This window comes from Artemia sp. Qi Xiang Cuo, chromosome 4 (genome assembly GCF_049724085.1).
Source record: "Artemia sp. Qi Xiang Cuo chromosome 4, ASM4972408v1, whole genome shotgun sequence".
Lineage (NCBI taxonomy): Eukaryota > Metazoa > Arthropoda > Branchiopoda > Anostraca > Artemiidae > Artemia > Artemia sp. Qi Xiang Cuo.
In genome coordinates, this window is record NC_142797.1 from 39,050,145 (window position 1) to 39,067,420 (window position 17,276).

At 36.7% G+C, this 17,276-nt stretch overlaps 1 protein-coding gene across 1 annotated transcript in view; it reads right to left on the minus strand.

The window, feature by feature from the left end:
- The window catches only part of Got1 (Glutamate oxaloacetate transaminase 1), a 136,162-nt gene that overhangs the window by 106,975 nt on the left and 11,911 nt on the right, over positions 1–17,276 (minus strand). Inside the window, exon 2 of the mRNA XM_089088298.1 lies at positions 15,135–15,316. Within this exon, the coding sequence (XP_088944424.1) occupies positions 15,135–15,316 (182 nt within the window). The remainder of the gene's footprint in view (positions 1–15,134; positions 15,317–17,276) is intronic.

Sequence of the window (17,276 nt, forward strand, 5' to 3'; positions counted from 1 at the left end):
TTGAACCTTTAAACTTCACTCTGCGATGAAGCCTGTGTGCTAGTTCTAACGGCGGTAATTGAGAGGAAAGGACGTTTTCGCCCTTAGTTTTTTGCTCCTGCCTATGTTTTGAAAACCCTTTTTTTGGTCATTTCATTGAAAAAGATAATTTTTTCATTAAAAATAAATGGGGTAAACAACCGAAAGTGCACTTCGTGGTAATGTGCTATCAAGTCAAATTTATTTAAAGCGATTAGGTATAATTATAAGTTTTTAAATGACCCCTTAAACAGCTCTCTTTTGTTACAGTAGCCTTCTAGTTTCTCCTAGAGATTAGGTGATTTATAAAGTCCTGTCTCCATTATAGCTTTCTCACGCAAAGTTGGCAGAGTAAAAACAGCTTTTTGCTCAACGAAAAACAAACGTTCCTGAAAAACATGTATTGTTTTGTGAAGTATGGATGATGAACCATGTTATAGACTGAAATTTTTTCGTAGCTGTCAAGGTTGTTTGCAGTATTTTCTATAGTTGTTTTAGCTCTCCTAGATCAGTAATAATTAGAAGCTACATTAAAAATAAGTTTTCAACTGAAACTAAGGAGTACCATTAAAACTTAAAACGAACATACATTATTCCGTAAAAATAAAAAAGATCATGGCAACGCTGTTTCTAAATTAAATTTTAATTAAAAACGAACAAAGATTAACTTAAAAAAACCAAACTTTTTCCGAGGGAAGTAAAGAGCGAAGTTGAAACTTAAAACGAACAAAAATTATTACTTCACAGCCTATCCAACACATAGCAAGAAAACCAGTACAAACAAACCAACTAATTATGTTTCCCTGTGCTTTTAGGGTTATACAAAACTTGCACTTTACTGAAAACACAAAATAATACAGGAGTTTTGGTACAGTAAAAGCAAACCAATTAAGGACACTTTTTACAGAATACAAATATTATCAATCCCTTTTAAGATAAAGTAACAATCCATTTTAGGATTTTTCTTTATTTTTTTTTACATTTAATTTGGTATTACCTCTGCACAATGGCTCAGTTCAATGACTGGCTCTCGTTTTGGTTCTGTTAAGGACATCTTCATTTCAAGTAATACCAAAGAATATTTCTTACAATTTAAGACTGTATTATCCAATAAGACTTATATTACCCAATATTGGTATTATAGCTGGCGAGACCAAAATGATGCTTGATAAATCAATCCAATATTTCTGTACGCTATTCAATTACTTCGCGGTTATTAAAAAAATATTTAGTTTTACGCTTAGCCTATATTTTTAAGATAATTTTAATTGTATACTGAAAGTTACTGAAGTCACAACTGGTGTAAGACTATGAAAACCCTTATCGATTCGTTTAGTGTTTTCAGGCTACATGCTCACTTTTGACTCTTAAATCAATAGTCCTGTTTTTTTTACTTGACTTTTGTGTTTACAGTAAAGCGCTAGTTTTGTATAACCCTAAAAGCATAGGAAAACATAATTAGTGGGTTCGTACTAGTTTTATTGCTATGTAGGCTGTGTATTGCTAGATAGGCTGTGAAGTAATAATTTTTGTTCGTTATAAGTTTCAACTTCGCTCTTTACCTCCCTCGGGAAAACTTTTTTAAATAATGTTTTCAAAAATTTGTATAACTGTGACAAAACGATCGCTCTGCTCAAAATACACAATTGACGCAACAGAACAGTATTAGGAGCAGAATAGTCCGTAAGTAGCCAGCAGAAAGTAAAAGACAAATTTATAAGGTTGTCAATGGTCTTACATCAGCCATGAAATCAATAAATATTAATATACAACTTTAATTTTCTGAAAACTCAAGCAAGCTTAATTTTCAGTACTGTGCTAGTTTTTTAAAAATCTAAAAATATATGGAAATATCACCAGTTTATCTAAACCAGTTTTGCATGGTATATCCTGCATAAACTGCGAAGTGATCGTTCTAAGTTTCAAACTTTGCTCTTTGCTTTCATCACGAAAACTTTGATTAAAAGCCATCTTTGTTCGTTCTTAAGGCTTTTTGAATATGTACAATAAACCTTATAAAAAGATTTTTGTCTAACGCGCGAAGAAACTAAAGAAGTTACAATGAGCTTTTGTTAAAAACTGACATTAAATATAGATATTGCTTCGTGCCTCTCGTAAACTCTACCCCAAAAAATGTGAAATAGCGTAACAAAAAGAGGTCAACTGTTAGGCCTATTGTTTGAGGAGAAGCAGACACAAATTCAATTGTTTATGAAATTAAATTAAAAACAAGTTTTTCCAACTGAAAGCAAGGAGCAACATTAAAACTTGGAACGAACAGAAATTATTCCGCATATAAAAGGAGCTGCCCCCTCCTCAATACCCCGGTCTTTACGCTAAAGTTTGACCCTTTGTCACAACTCTATAAGAACGACTCCTGAGACATAAGGGCCGTGTAATTAGAATAAGAAGCTTTTTAAAGTAGTAAAAAACTTTAAGGTATAGATTGGTGTATTGAGGAGGGGCAGCGGCTTTTATATGAGAAATAATTTCTGTTTGTTTTAAGTTTTACTGTTGGTCCTTACTTTCAGTTGAATTTTTTTGTATTAAATTTCTCATCGTTTTTCAAATAGTACCAGAAAATCCCCTTCTCCTCACGGAAAACTTCTCCTGAAAAATTCACCCGAAAATTTCTTCTCTTGGAAATCCCCCCCCCCCCGCAGAAAGTTCCCCCTCCCAACAAAATTCTGCACATTTCTTAATCATGGTTGCAGCGGTAGCTCCAACCTAGTAAAGAGCGAACCACAGCCCATAACAACCAAAAGTTAAAAAACGCGTTAACAAAAATACCAAGTGAAAAAATATGTCCATGTAACGCTGATTCAGGAACGGTAACTATTATTTCGGTTTGTCTTAAAAGTAAAAGTTTATTGTGAAAAGAAATTTAAGGTGATTTCACAAAAAAACCTAAAACCCCTCAAAAATGGCGTCAGATCAAACTGAAAAATGTACCATTGGAATCAGCATAGTCGAAAACCTACTGCAGAGGAATTACAGTCCCCCTCCTTGAACAACAAGGAAAATCACTTTTTGCACAGGTAGCACTGATCTGTCTCCCGTTTTTTCTATTTCTTTTTCTTTTTCTAGCAGGGCTAGGGGGTGACCAGAGCATCAGAGTGTGTAATATGTCATTCCAACGGAAATTAGGTTTTATAGTGCCCTTTTTAACTGACCAAAAAGATTAGAGGGCCCCTAGCTCCCTCCCTTCAGGATCCCTCCCCCAAAAGTCATCCAATCAAAAATTTATAGAGATAGCCATTTTGTTCAACATGGTACAAAGGTCCAATATCTATGGTTTTGGTTATGATCTGACCTTCCATAGTCCTTGAGGAAAGGGATGTGCGTTGTATCGGTATCGGACGCATCGATACCAAACGTATCGGTTTGGCCATATTGTTATTGGGCGTATTGGTATCGCAGGTATCGGGATCGGGCATATCAGTACCGTGTTTTTTCGATCATGGTTTTCCAATATTCCCAACGTTTTCTATGGTTTCCCAATATTTGAAAACAAATTTGCCCAAGACTCCCTAAGAAATGGAGCGAACCACAGCTCATAGTAACCAAAAGGTAAAAAACGCGTTTAGAAAAAAAACTACCTAGTGAAAAACAAATGCGATCTGACACTGATTCAGGAATGATAATTATTATTTCAGTTCGTCTTATAAGTAAAAGTTTATTGCGAAAATAATTTATGGTGATTTCGGAAAAATTCTGAAACCCCTCGAAAATGGCGTCTAATCAAAATGAAAAGTCTACCATTGGAATCAGCACGGTCGATCACCTATTTATAGGAAATTACAGCCCCCCCCTCCCTTAATAACAAGGAAAATGACTTTTTGGCAGGAGTAGCATTGATCTGTCTCGCGTTCTTCTTTTTTTTTTCTTTTTTTTTTTTTTTTTTTTTTTTTTTTTTTAGCAAGTTGGGATGACCAGATTGGCATCGAGAGATGTATAATAGCTCATTCGGACGGAAATTAAATTTTATAGTGCCCTTTTTAAGTGGCCAAAAAGACTGGAGAGGAACTAGCCCCCCTCCCTAAAGGCCCCTCCCCGCAAAGTCATCCAATCACAATTTGAGATAGGCATTCATAGTTCAAAGGTCAAATATATCGGGTTTTGGTGATGATATGAATCTCCAAAGTCCCTAGGGAAAGGGTTGCACAGTGTATCGGTGTCGGACGTATTAATATCATGCGTATCGGTATTAATCGATGAAAACGATGAAAGTAGACAGTTGAAATCTCTCGCTCTGCTTTATGATGAGACGGATGGTAAGAATATGTTCTTGACAGCCCTTGCCAGGTCTGAAACCTGCTTGTTTTGGTCTTATCAACTTGTCTCGAGCGTCCTTCAAACGGTTGAGGGCGATTATGCAAAAGACCTACATGGCGTGGTCTATTAGTGATATACCTCGGTAGTTAGAGCAGAATGCCTTGTCTCCCTTTTTATATACCGGTATAAGTACTGAGAGTTTCCAATCTTTTGGGAATTTCTTTGTCGTCCATACTTCAACTAGCAAATCTTTCAGCTGGCATAATAGTATGGTGGATGACTTATACATCTTTGCTGAGATGCCATCCTCTCCGGGGGCTTTGTTATTTTTTATGTTTTTCAGTGCCCGCAGAACATCAGCAAATGACGGTGATTGTATATCTATCTGGTAGGGCTCCTTCGGTACACTCTGGAAATCAGGTAGACCACACGGAACTTTTATAGGATTGAGGAGCTCGGAGAAATGTTCTTTCCATCTCTCAAGGCGGTCTTTTTCCGTCTGCAGCACATTAAAGCAGAGTGGCGTTTTCTGCCATTTTATGCCATCAATGTTCGCCCAAAAAGGGCCAAAATGTCAAAGAATGGGAGTTCCAGCATATGCGATCAATTTTTAACAGTCTAAGACCCTAAACAGATAGTTCTGAGCCCCCAATCTTAAAAAATCACACCAAAATGGGTTTTCTGTCACTTTGTGAGTGATTGAAGACAGCAAAAAGTATATGACAAAAAGTACCGTCTTGGCTTTGGTAGTCTAGTGATTAGGATTTCCTAATCAGGCCATGGTTGTCCAGGTTCAAACCCTATTAAAGAATGTTTTAAACATGTGTGCCCTGCTTTCCAGTGTTCCACTGATAGCAAATAAAAGAAAGAGAGAAAAACGAGCTAAAAAAGGAGATAATCCAGTTCTAAAAATAAATTCCTTGTTGTTCAAGTGGAGGACTGTAGTAATCCTGTGTAGGGTTTTCGACCATCGTGAGTGGTACAATTCCCATTTCTAATGATCAATTTTCCTAAAAAGTTGCAGTCCAAGAAGCAAGAATAAGGAGAGTATACTTTCTTATGAGAAGTTCAAAATACTTTGCAGCTTTGCAGCAGAAAAATTGCAGCAGAAGATACCAACGATAATATACTACTTGGACTCTTTGTGACAAAACTGCAGATTTCTTAAAAAGAAACTTTAAGAGAGATGCGAATTAAAACCTATATTTAGTGCCCTATTTTAACCAACACCCATGTTGACTTCTGTAGTTTTTTTTGGCCTAAGTTGGTCAAAGATCTTTTCACAAGGTTTGTTGTGTATATTTTTAAAACCTTATAACGAACTTGACTTACTTTGACTTAAGGCTCCTGCCATGTTGGGGGTAGCGTAGAGAGCGTCGCAACTCTTCTCCTCCAGGCTGACCGGTCTACTGCTATTAATGGGGCCTCTGCGACAGCAATGTTAGCTATCTCAAGGAATTTGTTGAGGCTATCCTTCCACCTTGTCTGAGGTCTGCCCCTCGGGTGAGACCAGCCATGAGCATTAGTGTCAAAATCGTAGACTATTCAGGCTGGGGTTGTCTTTGGCATGCGCAGGTGTTACCTAAAACATCTAAAAGTTCGCCGGGCCATTTGGACAGATAACGGCCCTTGGGAGGGAAGTGCGAGCAGCCTTTATTTACTCAAGAAATCGTCCCATCAAACCTCAATCTGATGGTGTTGTTTCGTCTGGCAGATGTCTATCATTCTGAGGATTGTTGATTTGAGAGGCCAGGTTTCCGCTGCATAGAGGAGAACCAAGCCTACGGATGCATTATAAATTCGCATTTTCGTGCGCCTAGATATATGCGGTATTCTCCAGAGGTTGTTGAGCCTTCCGACGATAGCGAACGTAATAAAAAAAAAGTTATCCTTCTTCTTCTTCTTCTAATTCACAGCAGGCGGGCTATTCAGTTAGTACTATTTAGCCCTTTTCTTTTTGCTTCACTCTGTGGGCTACAGAGCTACTGGCTTGGTTGTCTCTTATTTATTAGATATTCTCAGATATCTTTCAGTAGATCTTTTGACTCAAGGAGTTCAAATGTAAGATGATAGATATCGATTTCTGTGCTCTGTGTGCAGGTATAGTTGGCTAGGATCTTGGCTGATAGTGAGATTTTGTGGTGTTTGAAGCATTTTAACAGTTTACAAAGCAAGGTATGTTGTGCAGACGTCAGCATATTACATTCAAATAGGCAATGGTCAATTGTTTCATTATTCATATTACAATGCCTGCAAAGAGGGGACAGGGGAATTGAACCACTTCAATTGGTCTCCCACTTGGCTGGTCAATATTTATAGCATTTTTTGCTATTTCATCAACCTGATGATTACCACTTATGCCAGAGTGGCTAGGAATGTACTGAAAGTAAGTTTTTATTCCACTTGAAGCAAGATTATCTATAATACTGAGACAATGATAAGTGTCAATGTCCAACTTATATTGAGGAGCTGAGGCCAGCAACTCAAGGCTTGATAGAGAGTCGGAATATATGATAATATTCTTTGAATTTGCAATCAAAGGTTGGTTTTCCTTAAGGTTTTCTAATGCCATGATTATGGCATTTAACTTAGCAAACATTATAGATAAGTTATTATATAATCTCTCGCCCATTGCAATTTTCAGGTGAGGAAGGAAAACACCACTTGCAACCTTCTCATTCATTTTTGACCCATCAACAAATATTTGGAAGGGATTTTTATAGGTAATTGTATTAAGTTCTGCAAATTTATTCTGGACAAAAGCAATGGGGGTTAAATCTTTATTCCACTTTGAGAAGTCATTATTTATTATGGGACTTGACCAATTCCATGGGGGGATTGGGGGAAAGTGGGTGCAATTGACTTTGCTGGTATGGGGAACTTCTTCTGAATATTGGCATACTCATCTTCAATGCCTCTATACATGGCTGGATTTCTTAACCAATTATGTAGTGTGTATGAGCTATTTGATTCAATTTTTGGAAGATGTTTTGTCAAGAGAAAGCTACGTCTCTCCCTTATTGTTGTTAAACCACTTTCCATAAGCAGAAACTTTGTGCTTGTGGGTTTCAGACCAAATATGAGACGTATTATATCATTTTGTGTTGTTTCAATTTTTTTCATCTGGTTCTTTGCACATGCACCATAGACGATGAGCCCATAGTCAATATGGGGTCTTATATGTGATTTATAAAACTGGAGTAAGGTTTTCTCCTTACAGCCCCAGGGTGCGGAAAGAAGTCTTTTTAGTATATTTGTTTTTCTATAGCATTTTTTTATTGTGTTTGAAATGTGGAGGTGGAAATTAAGTTTTGGTCAAGCATTAGACCTAGGTAATTAATATGATTATCTTCTGGAATAGTTGTTTTATTTAGTTAGTTTTGCATTAACATTGTAAAGCTTCCGGTGAAATTGGATTATTTTTGACTTGGTGGGTGCAATGGGTAAATCTGAATGTTGAGAGAATTTTTCAAACTGGAAAAGTGACTTTTGCAGATTTGACTGTGCTATCTGAAAGGTGTTGCCAGATGACCATAGCACCAGATCATCAGCATATTGTAGATTCGTGTGGGGTAGGTTCATGTCCCAGAGATATAGGGCAAATAGGAGGCAACTGAGGACTGCTTCCTGAGGTAGGCCTTTGGTTATTGTCTTTTGGAGTGAAGAGGCTGAACCAACACAAACGATGAAACTTCGCACTTCTATGAAGGATTTAATAAAAGATACTAGCTTAGGGGGTACTCCAAGGTTTGCAAGTTTGTTTAAAAGGATTTGGTGGTTCTCATTGTCATATGCCCCTTCAAACTCTAGGAAAGCTGCAACTAGGACATTATTTTTTGAGAAAGATTCATTTATTGCATTTGTTAGCAAAATGAAAGCATCTGTTGAGGAGTGGTGATTCCTGAATCCAGTTTGAGTGTGAGGGATCATATTATTTTTTCCAACAAACCAGAGGAGTCTGTGATAGATCATTTTCTCCATTATTTTCCCCATCACAGGAGTAATCATTATGGGCCTATAAGACTCAGGGTTATCTTTGAGTTTATTTTTCTTTAGGTTTGGTAGGAGGGAGGAACATTTCCATACATTGGGGAACATAGAAGATGCCCAAGCGTGATTATAACAATTTAGCAGTTCTTGTTTGTATGAAGGTGTGAGATTTTTTATCCATGTAGGGTGTATATTGTCATAGCTGCCGTTAGTTTTGGTCCTAATATGATGTATTGCATTATTCAATTCCTGGATTGAAAATGGATTAGTTATGCACTCGGATCCTGGGCGTGGTTGGTAACTTGGGTTCATAGGAAAAGGGGACAGTTTGCTTTGATTATTTGATGTTAGCTTATTAACAAAAAGAGTTGCAAATAGCTTAGCTTTTTCATTATCATTGTCATAATGGGTATTATTATGTAAAAGCTCATACAGGAGTGGGTTAGAGGAAGTCTTTTTCCCACAGATGTGGCTTATGACTTTATGTATAATTGGCTCATGTGTTTCTCTGGAGAGATTATTTGCAAAATTATTCCAGTATTTATATTTAGCATCTATTATAGTCCTTTTTAGATTAGATTCTGCTTGTAATTTTTTTAAATATGTAGTAAGTGATAGTTTTTTTTATGAATTCTGTCCTAGCTGCCCTTTTTATTCTCCATTTATTTAGGCACTCATTTGTCCACCATGCCTTAGGAATTTGTTTAGGGAATGTTTTCTTAGGTGTTGTCCTGGGGATAGCATGATTAGCTGTATTTATTAGTAAAGATGTCAAGGCTTCAGCATATGTGTCAGCTGTTGTGTTAGAAATGCATGAAATTTGGGTGAAACTTGTAATTTCATCATTTAGCTTATTTTGGAACATAGACCAATTTGCTTTAGTGTTGATATATTTGGAGGTATGAGATAAAGTTTCAGCAGGTTCATTTAGGGAGCAAACTATAGCAAAGTGGTCAGTACATAGACTATCTGTTTTATTTATGTAAATTTTATTCAAAAAATTTAGTAACACAGTTTGTAGGTCAATTGTGGAGAATCTGCCACTTTTGGGGTTAAAATATGTTTTCAGGTTTGGAGGGGTAGCAACAGCTAATTCATTATTATTTGAAGTCATATGCTCAATGAATTTACCAGCTTTACTTGCTGGTTTATTCCCCCACAAAAGGCTGTGGGCATTGAAATGTCCACAAATAATGATGTTTTTTAACATATTAGAATTATTTATATAATTAAAGAAATCCTTGGCATCTGTAGTTTGGCCATTAGGGTTATAAAAACTTATTATGTAGGTTTTTAAATTATTCAGCCAAACACTCATACCAATTGCGTCCACATCATTTGCAAAATCTGGAAAATTGATGCCCCAGAATTTTATATTATTTTTAACTAATAAAGCTACCCTAGCTCCTTTTCTTTCTGAAGATCTATCCTTTCTGAGGATAGTATATCCCAGAGACTTAATTTGTTGATTTTGGGTTAAATGAGTTTCCTGGAGGAAAGCAATATTAATGGAAATATTATTCATAAATGATATTAGTTTATTTAGCTTATTTTCTGTGAGTGATCTTACATTCCATTGGAGTATTGATATTTGTTGTGTTGTTGATTTATTCTTCATATGGCTCTATATCAATGTTCAGCTTTGTTAAAAGTAAAGCAAGATCTTTTTTTGCTTGAATGAGCATATAATCAGTGATGTAGATTTTTGCCAATTCTGCAATGATTTTCGCTTTCTGTAGTTGCTGTATGTTCATGGCCTGAACTGCATTACAGTTTAGAATGAATAAGCATATATTTGGGAATTGCATTTTTGGTTTTGAATCCTGTTTGTCGGCTAAGGGACTATTTCCGGGTAGGTTTTCTGGTTTGTTTCTTCTTGGGAGGGGGGGGGCCAGGCTGACCTCATCTCACCGGACAAGGAGGCTTGTTGGCTTGGTGATTCCTTCTGATAGGGATTTGAGCTGGGGGGCTTAGAAGATGGTGTTTTATATGGGGTGCTTGATGCATTGGGGGTGTGTGACTTGGGGGTTTTGGTTGGTTTCATTACAGGCTTTATTTGGTATTGTTGGGCAGCATTTGTTTCCATTGCTGCAAAGGGGTATGGGATGGCCTTCTCTGTTGATATTTGGAGTGTTAGAGCTCTTTTCGTGTATGCAGGGCATAATGATTTATTTGTAATTCATGTGGGCCTTTGCAATTGATGCATGTAGGCTGAGTGTTGTTGCAAGTTTTCAGTTCATTAGGATGGAAAGCTTTACAATTACTACACTCTCAGAGAGTTTCATTGCAGTTGTTTGTTGTGTGTCTCAGTTTGAGACACGTCTGATATTGGATAAGCTTAGGTTTGTATTCTTTGTGTGGTTTGATTTGCCCAAATAGGAACAATTTTTCCGGGATATTGATTTTTTCCTTCAGTGTGAATAAGAAGGATCTACTAGTTTTTAGGCCATTAGAGTTAGGTTTGCCAAGCTGGGTAACATCCTCAACTAGGATTGTGTTTCCAACCCTATCTGAGAGCCCTTCTTTTAACTCCTGAGTGGATATCTCTGGGGGAACATTATAAACTACTATTTTTGTTGGTGATTGTTTTGGGTTCCAATTAGATGCAATAATTGGGGTATTCAGAAGGGATTTTAGGTTAATTATTGTATCTGCTGATTTCTGATCTTCTACTGCTATTAGCAGAGATCCATCACGGTTAATATTATGAGAGAACATTGATTTTAGCAATTTAAAAATTGCAACTCTTATTGCAGTGATCATTTTTATTTCAAAGGGGGTAGTAGGAGTAAATTTAAGGTAAATTCCTAAGTTTTTGTAGGGAGGATCTTGGGCAGGGAGAGGGGAAATGCTTTTGATTGGGGGGATTTTTCTTTTTTTTAGAGCTTCTAGAGTAACAGTAAAAAGCGAAGTTGAAACAAAACGAACAAAAACACACAAAGCTTCTTTCCGAACCATGCGTAGGAATTTATTTCAGGGGGAGGGAGAGAACCAAACTTATCTAAACCGGCCAATTATATGAAAAATATAGAATCATGAAGATAATTAGAAAAATCGTGACATTTCAGGGGGCAATCTAATCCCTACTGTGCACATGCTTGGTTTGTTAAATAAATCATTTGTATGTGTCATTTTGGCTTTCTTTTTGGGAATAAGAGAGGTAAGAACGGGACTTATCTAAAGAGCAATTCAATGGAAAAATAGCATTCTTGTTTTGACATTTCAAGGACAAAAAATATTATAATCTTGTTTGACATCGAATAAACTGGAGAATAGCTTTCTGAACCTCCTCAAAATAGTCTCCCAGGTTGGATTACATCATTTCCAGTTAACAATTAATTTTTTTTTTTATTTATTTATTTTATTTATAACCCACTGTACAATAAATGTAAAATAGTGGAGTAATACAAACACAAAAAAGAAAAAGAACAGCGACAATCTAACCACAAATATAAACACTAATAAAAAAAACGGATAAGACTGTGATGTGGGCCCAACCGAAAACTAGCATCCTGACTGATCTTCGCTTGCACCATTTCAAGCGAGGACAGAATTTCTGTTGCACCATAACGACCAACAAGGCGCCTATTTCGCACAGCAAGCGGCAAATATAATAGGAACTTACAATATCTAAAATAATTAACCTTCATTTGTTTCAGATCATGCTTAGTAAAAAGCGGATACAGCCCAGAAGCGAATAAAATCGCATGGTCACAGAAACTACAGTAGAGTTTAGCAAGACCATGCCTATTAAAACGTCCACGGTTTGCAACAATTTTCCCATAACCAGCTTTAAGCTTATCCTTCGAATCACAAATAAATTTACGTCGGATACTTCCTACGGATTCACAAATGGAAATACCAAGCCATTTAATAACAGGGACCCGAGGTACCGTAAAGGTATTGCAAGCAAGGGGAGTAGCAGGGGGATTAACAGCGTTAAAAAGTAAATATTCACATTTCAAAGTATTTAATGATAGGCCTAGTTCACTAAGCATAGATCCCACCATGCTAACATTCCATTCAAGCCTCATTTTGTAACGACTAATCAGGAGGAAGTCATCAGCATATGATAAATAAGACACTTCCTAAAAACCAAAAAAACAACTGGAGGGAATCTTATTAATCACACTCGAAATACAAGCATTAAAAATATAAGGCGAAAGAACTCCTCCTTGCCTAACCCCGCTTTTAACAGGAATATTTCCAAAAACACATCCATTCGATTTCAATCTAACATATGAATTCGAATACCAAAACCATAGCAGAGAAATAATCGATGGATTTATACCAAGCTGATGTAAAGAATAAAAAGCCTGAGGGTGCACAACACTGTCAAAAGCTTTAGATATGTCTAAAGCACATATATGTAATGATTGACCTTTCGTTTGTGCATCCTTAAAAAGGAGAGCAAGCACCCAATGTGTATAATGACAAGAAATCCCCTTTCTAAATCCAAACTGATTAGCATCATAATTCACAAAATCAATAATGTAAGGAAGAAGCACATATTCAAAAAGTTTGCTAATATTGCAGGCGACAGTAATAGGCCTATAAGAATCACATTTATTTACGTCTTTTCCTCTCTTTACAATTGAGGTAACAGTACCACATAGGAAACTATCAGGCACTAAAGAACAACAAAGACACATTTGAAAAAGTAGCTGCAAATGTTTTACTAGTTCCCGAGAATCTTCCCGTAAATGAAAAACGCTTATACCATCAATATCAATAGACTGAGACTTCAGCCGCCTGATCGATTCAGTAATTATACCAGCTGACACAGGAAGGACGTGCTTTTGTTGCATTTTTCCGGGAAGGCACTTAGCAAGGAGTTGGGAATATCGGCTATGAACAGCGAAATTAACACGGGAAAAAATATTAGAATAATGTTGGATCCAAGCTGATTGCGGAATATTATCACTCTTATAATCAGTAAACTTAGAAGAATTAGTCACAAACTTCCACTCTTTCGAACTGTTTGGAAAATTAACTCCAGCTTCACGGACGGACCGCAGTTGTCTTTTATAAGCCGTTTTCGTTTTACGTTTAATATAAAAAACAGTACTACGAGAGGGACGCCCACAAGCAATCCAAATACGTAACCATAGCTTGGCCTGATTTTTAACTTTTTTCAAAAGAGGGTCATAATTCCAAACAAACTTTCGCGTGTTGGACCGAATACGTTCAATTGGGACAGCTAATTGTTCAGTTTTTTTCAAACATAAAATGATTTGATGATAATACGTATTCAATTGCAAACGAGCACTAGGTGAGCTAACTCCACAACAGAGGAGGTTATAAGGCACATTAATGGTACTCAGCAGGCTTGCAAGCGTGGCCACATATAAAGGCCAATCACAACGATTCCAATTTCGCCGTTGAAACCACTTTTTTTCTACGGATTGGGGAGCATTTATTACTAGTTTAGATGTGACTGACACACACAGAGATATGGGTATGTGATCATAATCTCTTTCATCTTCATCAACATGGACAGTTGAAGTTGTAACACCAGCAGAGCATACACAGTGGTCAAGGTTAGACTGGGAGCCGCTGGCATGTATGTAAGTAAATGGAAGATCTTTTGTCAGACTCCGGAAACCAAGGGGGAGGCACTCTAGCAGTGAATCGGATCGGGGGGAGGACATTGTCATATCACAGTTCATGTCACCCATTAGTAGCCAATCATAACCAAGTTTCTCAATACCCGATACCAAATTTTTCAGTTTTTTGCACGCTTTAACAAAATGGGTGAATGACGCAAGATTATTCTTATTATGCGGCAAATAAACATTGACTAGTACAAGATAACCAATTCTGACGGCTAAATAAATATCATCAGATCCGTAACACTGTGGGGAAAGGGAAGAGAGTTTCCGATTCAGCACGCAAGCCAACCCACCGGAGGGACGACCACGAGTTCTTCGGGCATTTGTAGAAAAAACAATGTGGCCGGGGCTACGTCGAAGGAAATTTACGCTCACAGCCGGCAATAAATGTTCTTGAAAAAGGACTACGTCAAATGTATTAAGAAGATTATCAATACAAATGTCCTTATCTTTGGTCCCATTAATATTAAAAGAACAAATAGAGATAGGCAAAGATATCATTTGGCAATACCTTTGGTAGCAATAGCACGCAACTTGGGACATCACAAACTATATGACACATGGTCTCCACCACAGTTAGCGCATTTAGGGGACAACTGACAGGGAGAGTCCTTTGATGATTCGTGGGGATCGGAGCATCGGGAGCATTTCACGACTGGGCTTCTGCAATTATGTAACACGAGTCCGAAATACTGACTCCCCTCTTCTCTTTTAAAACGCCCTCACTTCGTTTCACTTACAGAAAACAATGTTCTTTTATTCTTCTTTTTTTTAAATCTGACAGACCCAACTAATAATGGAAGCTTTTAAATAGTTAAATACTAGGGACCCTATTTAATGGAAGGGACTCTATTGTCTCTTCGTCTTCTTCCCAAAAACAACACAATTATTTCCAGGCAGAACGACAGTTCTCTGCTGTTTTAGGGGACACCCCATGACTTCTGGAAAGTCACGTGATACGAGTTATAGTAAATGAAGCTAAAAAGTGGCCCCTCTCTCCCTCTATCCCCCCTCTTTTCTTGAAATCGTTCTCCCTTTTCTGCTCTTTTTATACATCAAGCTGAAACTAAAACTGAGCTAAATATCACAACAAGATCACAGCAACTACATTTTTGGGACATAAAGAGATTATAAATTTTAGTCAATCCTAACATTAGATAAAAATACAGCAAAACTAATAGTGATTATAAAAACAGAGTTTTTTCTTGGTGACCAACATCCCAGAAGTGTTAAACTTACCTTTCCAGCTTTAAAAATTTCAGAATCTTCTCCGAGAAGCATCCTCGTCGAAGCCGTTGCAACTGAATCGAGTCCAAGAACTGGGAGGTATTCCTTATTAAGGCTCATATCATTTGCAAGAATTTGTTCTGCTTTTCTAACCACAGGTAATACCCATGGCTTTCCATCATCAGTCCGATATGCTACGATAAATTGATTTTTTACAGTAGTTAAAGTAAATCATTATCACTAACCTAGGTTGGGGGGGGGGGGGGGCAGAGCCAGCCTTAATGATTATTGCTGAACTGAGCCCGCACATAAGAAACTTGAAGCATTTGACATGACCTATTAGAATGTATTTAATTGTATTCTAGGTAGTTTCAGAAATACTTGAATGTTTCAGAATCACTAAACATTTGCCTAGATGTATGGTTTCACATAAGCCGAAAGAACATTAGGATCAACCTGCAAATGTTAACCCATACAAGATTATACCTGACAAAACAAGGTCCACTGTGGCAAAACCTATGAAAAAATCCACCCACGCAAAATTCAAGCCAGCAAAAGTTTAGATATTCTAGGATGTGAGGGCTAGAGGGGCATCAAGCCCTGCAGCTCCAATTTGACCCAAATGTTATCGTCGTTATCCTCTTTTGCTATTCCCATCATTTCTATTGTCAATATAAATCATTTTTGTCATCAATATTAAAACCTTCATCACTATTTAAGTCGTCTTGGTGGTCAGCATCAATCTCATCACAGCAATCATCAACAATTCTGTCGCCATCACTGACGTGTCGTCCTTCCCGACGTTATCATCATCTTTCCACTGTAGTTTTAGACACTGTCGTATAATCGGGTTTGATATTGCTGATTTAAAGAGTTAATTATAAAAATTTGTAATGACCAGTTTATTTTCGGGCAATCTAAAATAGACCCTAGTGACCAATTTAAGCTACAAAATAATTGTTTTTTAATGAAATACAATACAATACTTACTTGAGTAAAAACCTATTTTTTGAATATATTCTTTATCATATGGCCGATATATTACTGCAATCTAGAAAAGTCCTAATTTTCATTAAAACTAATCCATAAATAAGGAAGACATAAATTATCTTTGAAAAAGAAACTACTTTAGAAATGTGTCTTCCATGACACAAAAAGTAATAATAGTAAAAACTTCCCCTGGCTTTAAAACCCTAATTTTACAAAACAAATTTACTTCAAGGTTGTTAACATCCATGACAGGAATACCCCATCAAGTTTTTTTTTTCAAAATCTGAGACCATGGGTGTCATGGACTGTCTGATCTTACGTGCAAAGAAATAAATACAACTTTACATCCTGATCATTGAAGACTATCTGGCATTGCCAACAAACATAGGCCTTCAAGCAGATTTTGACATTTGCATGCATAGGCAAAAAAATTGTTTGTTTTTATATTTTTTAATATATCTAACTGTTGAGTAAAATTTTGGTTATAATAACGTCATGAGTAAATTTGATATGCTTGACAAGAACTAGCCTCTTGAGTGCCAATTATCTCATGTTTTGATGGACAAAATCTTGGTGCATTTGTTGGTTGGCAAGGAAAAGTTTCAAAATTACACCCATGCAAGATAGTTCAAAACCTCATTCAAGTTTTTAACTCCTAGTGGAATATTACATGTTAATCAGCAACAGTTTCCAGAATTGTACAAGTCATGATGGCAACTATTTAGGACTTTAGAAATGCTCTTGCTTTTTCTTTTTCTCAAAAGAAAATCTGAATATTTCAACAGATGTAAAGGACTACAAAATGTACTGGTCATCTATATAACAAATCGTACCCTGATCAAGCCATCAAAGTTCTGGACTTCGGCATTTAGGGTTTCCATAATGACATGGTGTGACCACACAAATGTATGTTTACATGGATAATTTTATTACCCATTGTGTTTAGTTTGATTTAGTGCTAGGTGAATGTTGGTTAAGAAAGCTTGGAATTTTTTTTTGGTATATTTTTATATTTTTGGGTATTTTGTTTTTGTTCATAGGTATTCCACAGGTGTCACTACATAGGGGTATGCCATATTCTATGGCATGGTGCGCTCATTTTGCCTGGGTAATGAAATTTAAGCGCCGAAACCTATTGGGGAATATTAAAATGTTGTAGATTTA